Source organism: Lipophrys pholis (assembly GCF_963383615.2).
Source record: "Lipophrys pholis genome assembly, chromosome: 22".
NCBI classification, from domain to species: domain Eukaryota; kingdom Metazoa; phylum Chordata; class Actinopteri; order Blenniiformes; family Blenniidae; genus Lipophrys; species Lipophrys pholis.
The window spans coordinates 15,727,816-15,738,363 of NC_137644.1; the positions used below are offsets into that span (position 1 = coordinate 15,727,816).

Sequence of the window (10,548 nt, forward strand, 5' to 3'; positions counted from 1 at the left end):
TTTTTTTAAACCACAGGTGACAATTATGAATGAATCACCATCAAATAGAACAAATGAGCTCCTCTCAAATAACACAGATCTTTCGATATCACAAAGTATACATCTGTCAGGACTTCTTCCTTCTTCCTACCTCATTTCAGACACGTTAAAGGGGTCATATTATGCAAAATTCACTTTCTAATGGTTTTCCATTCCAACAGTAATTTGTGTCCCTGTACCTGGGAATGACACCCCAGACGTGAAGACAATCTGTCATCTCTCTCTCTGGCTTGTTTAATTTTTTTCAAAAAGTGTGTGCTCCAACTAGTTAATCAAAAATCAAACCCTGAAATGGTTGGATGGATGGATGGATGGATGGATGGATGGATGGATGGATGGATGGATGGATGGATGGATGGATGGATGGATGGATGGATGTTAAGTAATTAAATCTCCAACACAATCGATAAGCACTTACTTACTTACTTACTTAGTGTCTTATAGATACTCAGTTTACAATGGTTTAATACATATCATGCAGGGCAAAAATCAATAACTTGTATATTTTTTGGTCATCATTAAAAAAGAACTTTGTGAAAATGCATACATTGTGGACAACAGTACAGTGAGCTGTGGTCAGGAAAATGTGTTACGGTTCTGGCTGTGAAAGTATCTGGATTTTCAATAATTTGGAATATTTTCGCTGCAAGGAATTACACTGCAGTGCAGCTTTTAGCAGTACGTGCAGGTGGCGTGACAATTCAGCTCAAACTCTTCACTTGAAAGATAGAAATGACTTCATCCTGAGGAATACGCCAGTGCCACTTCACCTGCTCGCTACCCTCACTGTTCCTCCGATTTGGCTTGTAAACACCCATAAATAGATCTAACCAGAACACAAACACGCTGGAAAACAGTGCTGTTAGGGTTGACTCCCGTTGCACGATTGTGGAAATGGTGTCATTGTGATGCAAGGCCCTGGCAGCTGGGCGTGTTCCGAAAAAAATCTGCTCCACGGAATTGCTTTGGTCTGGTTAATCGGGTTTGTCGTCACACCATCAAACCCGCTTGACAACTTGTTCCAACAGATCTTGTTTTGTTTTCACGTGGCTCCAGAGATGTCCAGAGAAACAAAAACTCACCTTTCACAGCTTTGCTGATGCAGCCCTGGCAAGCAGAGTGTGACGTTCCCTCCGACCTTTGACCTGATCAGTGCCGTGTGATGCTGATGCAACACGTCTGTCTCATCGGCGAAGCCATATTTTAGATAGATAGGTTATCGGTTTAACGGTACTTATCGGCTGGACCTTGTGAAAAGATCTCAAAACAATGATACCGTGCAGTTAGAAGTGGAACGGGTTCTTCTATCTGTAAAGCCTTTTTCTTTTCTTTTTTTCATATCTCCTCCAAGGTTTTACTAGTTTATTGACAACGGCTCAAACTGGAGTTCACGTCTCTCGCTTGCATTTCTGACAGAGCCTCACCCTCATGGTTTGTCATTGATTTTTCTTTTCTTACAGTTTGACTGATGTCCCAGGAGAGACCTCTGCCAAGGACTCGGTGTAGGTGGGCCCATATTGTGATTTTAACCTTGTCTGGCACTGATAATGAGGTTCAACAGCAGTTACTCTCAAAAACAGCATGAAAAAGTACTTCTAAATTACATTTTCCATAGTCCGTGAACTATAGAAAATAAAAAAAAAAGTATGGTACAGACCAAGAAGCTAGTTCATTATTCTGATTATTCACATTGTTGTTATTTATTAGATTTTCTGTCATAAAAATGTATATTTTATTAATTCAATTGTATTTGTTTTTCACTTTATTCATCAAATTCAAAATTTAGAAATGTTTCGTGTTGAGGTATTTATATATATATATATATTTTTTATTATTTTTTTTTAATCTCATGACCTCCAACTCCACAGCTCCAGTAAACTTCAAGACTATACAGCAGTTTATACGCATAACATTGATTTCTGCATGTTCACGTTGCTAATCCAGCATTAAAATGTTTCTTTGTTGCTCCATCTTCGTGTACGTACGAGCACGTGCGCAGGCCCCTCGTTGGGTAATGATGCAAATAAGATAATCTGTCGATGCTGTACCAACTGGAGAAGCACGGCGGACTTGGCTGCTTTGTCGCTGTGGAGATTATTTTTTCTTGGCTGCACTTAATTAAAAGAAATGCTCAAGAAGTGTTTGGCGCGTTCATGTGCGATGCGCGTGTGTTTCATACCTCATGTTCAAAGAGAAATATCAGATAAATGAAAGATGATGTTAGTAACAACACAGAAAGTAAATTGCAAATTGTGTGTTTACATGCACGGATGAGCCCCAAGAAATAAACATTAAACCGGATTGGAACCCCACAGCCCCGCACTTTGAGAGAATAATAATAGAATTTAAAACGGGCTTAAAAATATGAACTCAATGCACCAAATTGCTCCCAAAAATCACTTTGAGTCAGGAAAAAACATTGCAGTGTGTGTGTTCCATGTAACATTGTGTTGCTGGGATGCACAGAACATCAACAAGTAGTGACAGGTCGACCACACCTGAAAGCAGTCGGCCTCTTTGCAAGATTCTTTGTCTCTTTATCACGCGAGCAGTTAATGTGCATTCATTCAAATGCTGTTACATTTTAGTAAGACTGTGAAATGAATATCCCAAATTTTGGCAACATGTATGAAAGTTCATGTGCAAATTCATTAAAATGTATTTCAGTCCGAGCCTTGATGTGTTCGAGGATTAAAACATCCCCTCATACATCCTGCCGGTTTAAGTCACAAGCTCACTCCTTTTCCCGTTGTTGGTTTCACCGTGAACTTACTACATTATTAAAATCCCAGTTTACACATGGTGAAGAGCGCGTTTAACAATTGATGATGTTCCTCCGAGTGTCGCGGCGTCGCCCGTCTGCTGGCTGAATTAGCTGCTGATTAAAACCTGCGAGTGAAAGAACGAGGTGTGGCGAGGTTTAAAAAGGGTTTTGCGTGTTATGTGAACCCATCCTGGGTGTGCGCTTTCTGTGTGTGTGTGTGTGTGTGTGTATGGTGACAGTAGATAATCCATAGAATGTTGTGTTGTTTTAAAGCTTTTTATGCAGTAGAAGTGATTTGTAGCTACATAGATTTGACAGTGTGTACGAAAAGTGTACGTGCTCTTTAAAAAATATATATGTTTAATATAGTATGTTTACTTCTGGCCTCTGTCTCTTGTATCCTGCTTCCTTACACCCATTTCCTGCATGACCTCCCTCAATTAGCTTTAATTTCTCCCACAAACACAAACAATCCACGTTATCGTCCTTCTGTCTCAGACTTTCCTATATATATATATATATATATATATATATATATATATATATATATATATATATATAAATGAGACCATGAATTGGACAATTCAAGTGTCTATTCACATAACTTTCCCCCATTTAAACGCATTTGACAATAAAGTTGTTCACAGAGTGATTGCAATTTATATTTGGTTGTAAAGTCATTAAAAATCCTCCTCCTCTGACAACCCATATCAAGATGAGTACTCTTATTTCGGTTCAGTGTCCAGATCACATGCTGACTTTACTTGCTTCTGCGTAACTGTGAAGGAAGCTTCTGGCAGCCCGAGGTTACGCGCCGAGTCGCTGCTCACTCTCAGCAGCGATGCTCAATTTCAGTAAACTTGTCTTTTGGTTTTTTTTTTCCCCCCCACGGCCATCAAAGTGATTTGACGCCTCCTTCATCAATTTTACTTGCAGATACAAATGCTTCATGCTTTAATTTAGCAGTTTTAACAAGCAGGCATTTACATTTTGTGTGATCACCGACCACAGACTAGATGTTTTCAGAGAAAAACAACTGAATCTATGAAAACGAATCCACAGATTCGAGTTCAACTCAGCCTTTTTTAGCGGCGTGTGCGTGCTCCATTTGTGCATACGCTGACTTTCTCAGGATTCTGTTATAAAGACACGCATTTGAGTTTTTGCGTGCCAACTATAATGTACTCCGGGGACTTCGGTTTTTCCCCTTTGAGTTCTTAAAGAAAATAGAAATAAACAAACGTTTTGACAACTCAACTTTACAAAGGGGCACGTTCACGTGTGCTTCCGGTCATCGTACAGAGCTGTGAACAGCTTTCTGGGGCCTTCGGAAGCAGGGCTCTGGCTACTCTTTAGGTTAGGGTTAGGGTTAGGGTTAGGGTTCAGGTTTGCAGGCGTCCGTCGTCCGGCTGTGGGGAAGGTTGATCTGCAGCTGAGTCACTGTCGACTGTCCCAGAAAATCTGAAGATGTGCGTAAATAAAGATATCAAATAAAGCGCGATTCAGATTTCAGCATTCTTCATGTGAATGTCAAAACAGGTAAAGAAAGGTTTGAACGAAAGCTTTTAAAGATACAGATATTAAATAGCAGAGTAGAGAAAGACGACGTGTGTCTGCAGAAATAAAAAAAGATTTGTTGGTTCACTACAGGCGTAAAAATCTGTTACCTCATACAATCAGCCAGCCATATCTATTTTGAGCCAGACTAATCAATATAAGACGGTGAAACAGGTCAATAAACACAACAGGTTTCAGACATGAGTTAGAGCGGGACGTGTGAATCAAACTTCCACCTCAGAGTGCATATTCCCGTCGACAGCATCGCCCCTGGAGGAGTACTCCTGTGTATAAAAACAAACAAGCCCTGAACTCAAACTTCGACTGTTTTGTATGAGCGTGCATTTTTTGGGACGTGTGACAGAAAAAAAGGCGGTTATGTCTTCTTCCTCGGATAATCCAGATCAGAGAGTTTGCCCACAGATTCTCTGAAGAACAACATCTGCTGGCTAATCTACAACTCCCAGTATCCAAGATCTCATTGTACCGTTTGCTCCTGGCATCATGTCGAGCTTCATTAAAATCATCAAACAGCAGCTTTGACAGTGAGGGAGAGAGACGACGTTGTGAAATATCAAAAAGACGACGATAGGTTTTCACTTACAGGAGCCACATGTTTTTTTTTGTTTGTTTTTTTACACTTTATTTGAATTTCAAAGCAATTCTCATCCATTCTGCCGTGAGCAGCTTCCCCCTCTCTGGAAGTTGGAAGAGTAGAAATCAGAACTTCTACTCAAAACACGTAGAGCGAGCAGGTTGTCGGAGAAATTATCTCATTGCTCAATGTCAAAACAGCTCTGAGGAAAGAGACACAACGAGAAAAAAAAGAAAAAAGAAATAGATAAATGGAATGAAAAATTCTCCCGGTCACGGCGAAGAAGAGCAGAGACGCTTCTAAACTGGCGATGCTACGTAATGAGCCAGCTGGCAATCGCTGTCGAATCTCCTCCAGGAGACGGCTCTCATTAATGCCTTCCTTAAACACTGCTGGGGGGTTTTCTTTTCCATTTTTTGGGAGCAGATGAGTGGATTTGTCGTAAATTCCTAAAGGTGGACGTCAAACTTTGAAATGCAAATGGCGGCTGAAAACAAAATGTTTGTTCTTAATGAGGAAAATGTTCAAGATTGACTGATGACTGATGATGATGAAACTCTGGTGACTATTAACTCAGAAAGCCACCAATGGGAATATTCCCACTTTTGCGTTAGGGGCTCAAATGCAAACAAAAAAAAAAACAACCAACCAACATGCACGCCCACAAAATATCTGAGATTTTTAGAGACAAATTAACCTCAAACACATTTTGGTTCGGATTGCCAGGTGAAAATCCACGTGGAAAACATGCAAACTAAACACAGAAGAGTTCTGACTACGACAACACGTCAGACCACCTGATAATAATGCACTGATGCGGAAAACTCCAAAAGTTGCCCATTGGGAAAGTCACACTTTCTGGGTTTTGACTTGTGCGAACAACAGAAAAATAAATGCATTTTCAAATTAAAGGAAGACCAAACCTCAAACATTTAGGGTGAAGCTGTAATTGTCATTACCTTTACATTGGTCATACATGCTATGGTACATGCAAAGTAGCATTTCTTTCACTCAAAAAACAATGTGTATTTTTCACAATAACGCACACAAAATTGTTCTGGATGTTGTCCCTCAAAAGGGATAAAAAGCAGGAACTGTCACATATTAGGAGCTTGTGAAGGTAGATTATGGTTTGTCTTCCTATACAGCCTGTGACCATCACACAATTAGGAACAATTTTGAATTAAATCTAATTAAAATTGATATATTAGTGCAGATTTCAAATGAATAATAACTCAGTTATATTAGTTGATATATTAGAAAAGAGTTCATGCTGAGATTGTAGTCATTTTAAGTAGTGATTGTTCAGATTTGAATAAACTTTTTCAGAACATATACTCTGTCCGGCAACAAAGAAGAACTTTAAAGTTTAAATTTTAAAGTTATCATGGCACTATTTCACCGACTGGGCCCTCTCAAGATGAAACGGGGCTGATTGCCGCGCCTGAACTAAAATGTGTTTTAACACCCCTGCGTTAGACGAACACAAGTAATCTATTTTCACTTTAAATAATCATTTACTTTCCAGAATGATCATTGATAAATAATCATTCTGGTTCCATGGAGATCCTGAAATCTCTCACTTTTCTCAGGGAAGTTTGTATGAAGTTTTCCCACTCAGAACTTTGGGAAGTTACTACTTTAATGCAGCATGTGAGGCAATAAAACACCTCCAAATCTTTAAAAAACAAACTTCCACAGTGATGTTGTGAATTGAATGAAGAAGCGTCACCTGGCAGGAGGAAAGAGGAAAACCCTGCAGATCGTGGCTGGTTCGTTTCGAGAGTTCTGACTAACAGCAGATGGTTCCCAGGTGGAACCTATTAGTGAGGCCATCTAATTACACTTTCACCGCTCTAATCTGCTTAAAACACACACATTCATCATGTCAGGGTGTGTGTGTGTGTGTGTGTGTAACCGCTGGAGACCAATCTTCACAATTAATACACACACACACACACACTTGACTTTCCAGCTTCAGAAGGGAAGGATACGTCTGTCCACAACAAGAGAAGTCAAACACACCCTGTCAGGTGAGAGGGATTACGCGCACTGACCGTACTGCGTGTCGGTCACGCTGCCCTGGTCAGTGGTCTAATCCAATTACCTTTGAGCAGCTGAGAGTAATGGGATTGTTAGTTAGGCCGCTGTCCAGTATCTGCTTATCCATGACTGTGTGCTTGACGTTCAGCGCCCGTGGTTGTCAGAAGCCGAGGGCAGCGAAGGCGCCGGAGCATTTTATAGATGCGGAGATACTGCTGGTGTCATAAAGAAACCTTGAGAGAATCCAGGGGAATTCATCGTGACAAATGTAGAGAAAAACTGCACACATATACACACACACACACACACACACACACACACACACACACACACACACACACACACACACACACACACACACACACACACACACACACACACACACACACACACACATATACACACACACAGAGGGCAGTGGCGCCGTTGAGGGACAAGCTGCTCGACCATCTGATGCGATCAAAGGTCTTCAGGAGGTTTGAGAAAACAAAGTCGAGGTGAGAAGCGAGTAAAACCAGAAAAAAAAAACGACTAAGCAATAAAAGAACGGCTTGTGCACAAAATCTACAAACACACAGAGTTTTCAACAATACATTCATGTAGACACAAGGTGACATGAGATCGTCCTCCGTCCCCGCTCACGTCTATTGGTTCACTGTTATTACTGATATGATGAAGATCTATATTTATCTCAGGTGTTCTGGTGGAACAGTCGGTTAAATCTGCACATTCAGTGCAGAGTATTTAGTATAAACACGAACCACATAGAGTGCCGGCTGCAATGATTTGCTGTGAGACGTCCTGTTAAAAAAGGGACAGTTTGATCGACACGAAGCTTCATATAAAACCCTTACTGACCAGTGGGGAAAGAAAGAAGAAGTAAAGCTGTCAATATCACAAATTTGTCAGAATTCCTGAGCTCCTTTTTTTTTTTGTGTGTGAATGGCACCACTGTCTTTTGCTCCTCCATCATTTCCTGTCCCGTGTCTTCCCGTCATCCCGTCGTGTTCCAAAACAGCCAATGACCAACAAAGACATGTATTTATCGTGTTGGGTGTCGAGGAGAGAGTGAGAAAATGTTGGCCCCTATGTGACTTTTACCCCCCCCCCCCCCCCCCCCCAGCCTCCCCCCCCCCCCCCCCCCCCCCCCCAAATAAAAAATCCTCGTGTTCAAAGACTAGTTTATCAAGAGAATACACAATAATACTCACGTATAAAACATAGAAAAACAAAGTGGAAAGACGTTAATAAAATATACTTTCTTCTCGGATCTACTATTTCTCAAAGTAATAATAAATTGCAGTCACTTCTGTTTTCCAGTCCTTTTTTTTTTTTCCTGTTCGCTTCGTCCTCCTCGTGTTCGTCACTCGAATTACAACCGACAACTCAACCGATACAAGAAGCGAAACTCGCGGTACAGGTTTGCAAATTTAGTAAACAGGTGGCAAATCTGCCCGATGTGGGGTTTTTTCTTTTTCTTGTTTTTCTTGTTGACGTGGAAGGTTGTGTAAACGACGCGGGGAGAAGTCGCGTCTCCACGTGCATCGCGGCCGATACAGCACATTAATCTCACTAATGGAGGTCTTTGTCCACGTGAAGGTCGCGGAGCGCGACTGGCCGCTGGTTTAAAAAGTCACGTGGTGTCTTGAGGTGTCCAAAAAATGGCTGCGACTGCCAGACTTCATTAAACCCGCACAGGGGCTGAAGTAAGATAGACCGGGAGATGATGAGTTTTCCTGTGCGTTACAGAATATTTCTTTTAAATACAAATCTAGAGCTCGAGACAGCTGTGCTTAAGCTTCTCAGTCAACTGAGTGTCTTTGTGAAACAATATATTGGTGTAAAAAATAACCATACACATTCCTTTTGTTTGTTTTGTCTGGATTTTTCTATCCGTTGCCAGTTTTAACTCCAATTTCTCACGTGTCACCACGTGCTAAGGTTTCTCCTTCAGGGTTCCTTGAAATAGACAGGGGGACACCGCCGAGCACCGAAATAGCACCAGGGCCTCCAGAGAGCCGCGCAAAGTCCAAACCGCGTCTCTTTAAATAACAATACGAGTTGTATGCTGGCTTAATTATGGAATTATATATATTCATTTCACCTCCCCTCGTCCCCTCGTCTCGCACTGTGTCCACTTTAGAGAGTCCAGTCGCTCCCGCTCGCAGGTCCGTTCGTTCTCGATGCCCTCGTTGTGTATATCGTGTTCGCCCAATCTTCCCTCCATACTTCCTTCAGGATGGCGATCGGGATGTTACACAATTTGCACACAAAACACCCCCCCCCCAAAAAAAAACAACAAAAAACTGGCCCAACAGGCATCAAGCAGCATTTTCTAGTTGTAAAATGATTAATAATCAGAGGTGAAAAGTAAAAATTGTGTCCCATCCTGACCATAGACCTGAAAGACCAATTTCCTGTTGTCCCCTGCGTCCTCCCGCCTCCGTTTCTGTCCGTCTCCACGTCCGCCGGCGTGCTACTTGCACACAAACTGGTCCACCAGCGACGTGCAGCGTTTGCACTTGACGTAGCAGCACCAGTGGAACTTGCAGTGGCAGCGCTCGTGCTTGTACGTCTTAAACTGGTCGTAGCCTCGGCCGCAGCACATCAGCTCGCAGCCGTCCATCCCCTCCGAGGTCTTGTTGCACAGTCGGCCATGCGTGCCCAGCGAGCCCGTGGTCTGGTTGCGGAGGCAGTAATCCGGGCTGGGGTCGATGTAGACCAGGTCCTCGGGGGTCGGCGTGTTGAAGCGCTTGTCTTCGAGCTCCAGCTTTCCCTGAGGCGAGAAGGGAGAGTGCGTTCGGTGTCGGATTAAATTTTGTTTTTAATTTCTCAAGCTGTGACGCGGGGAATTCGGTACCTTGCGTCCGATCCGCATGGCGGCGGCGCTGGCGTACTTCTCTTTCAGGAATTCTCCAACACGTCTGAAGTCGGCCAGCTGGAGCCAGCAGGTCTTCAGGCTGCAGGATCCCGACACGCCGTGGCACTTACAGGCCACGTTGGCCAGATTGTAGACCGCCTGGGGGTAGGGGGGGGGGACGAGAACGAAAGACATTAAACACTTTCAATTACTTGATGTCCTTCAATCTCATTTTATCAACTCATCAGTTATGTTTAATTTCTCATCCTGACACGGATGGCAGGGCAACCACGTCCACATTTAATAAAACATCATTTTAACCGTCTTTCCCATGAAAACCTGACTTTTAGGTGCTTGATAACGTTGCTTAAATCACATACACAGAGTACATACACTTTTTTTTTAGATAAAACAGCAGTTATATGAAATTCTCATATTGCATTAGACCTTTGAAAATGAATGACATTCAGACTTGGGGGGGGTTAAAATCAGCGGGGGACGATCTAGCAAAATGTAAAAACGATAAAGAAAATAATCTATAACTGCTGTTTCTGGTGTTTGAGTAACTAAAACATATGCATGTAACAACCAATAATGTAATAATGATGATCAATAACAGAATCCCTGCCAATAACTTAATAATGTTGGTCATTTTAAACCTATTAAAGCTCATAACGTAATTACTTGCCA

At 42.1% G+C, this 10,548-nt stretch overlaps 1 protein-coding gene across 2 annotated transcripts in view; it reads right to left on the reverse strand.

Annotated features, from left to right (window-relative positions):
- Nucleotides 1–8,169: 8,169 nt before the first annotated feature.
- wnt5b (wingless-type MMTV integration site family, member 5b) overlaps nt 8,170–10,548 on the reverse strand; it is an 87,124-nt gene continuing 84,745 nt past the window's right edge. For both annotated transcript variants that reach the window (XM_080492469.1, XM_080492470.1), the window contains 2 exons: nt 9,859–10,017; nt 8,170–9,774 (listed from right to left, as the gene is read on the reverse strand). In XM_080492469.1, coding sequence (XP_080348595.1) covers nt 9,475–9,774; nt 9,859–10,017 — 459 coding nt within the window. In that variant the 3' untranslated portion in view covers nt 8,170–9,474. The remainder of the gene's footprint in view (nt 9,775–9,858; nt 10,018–10,548) is intronic.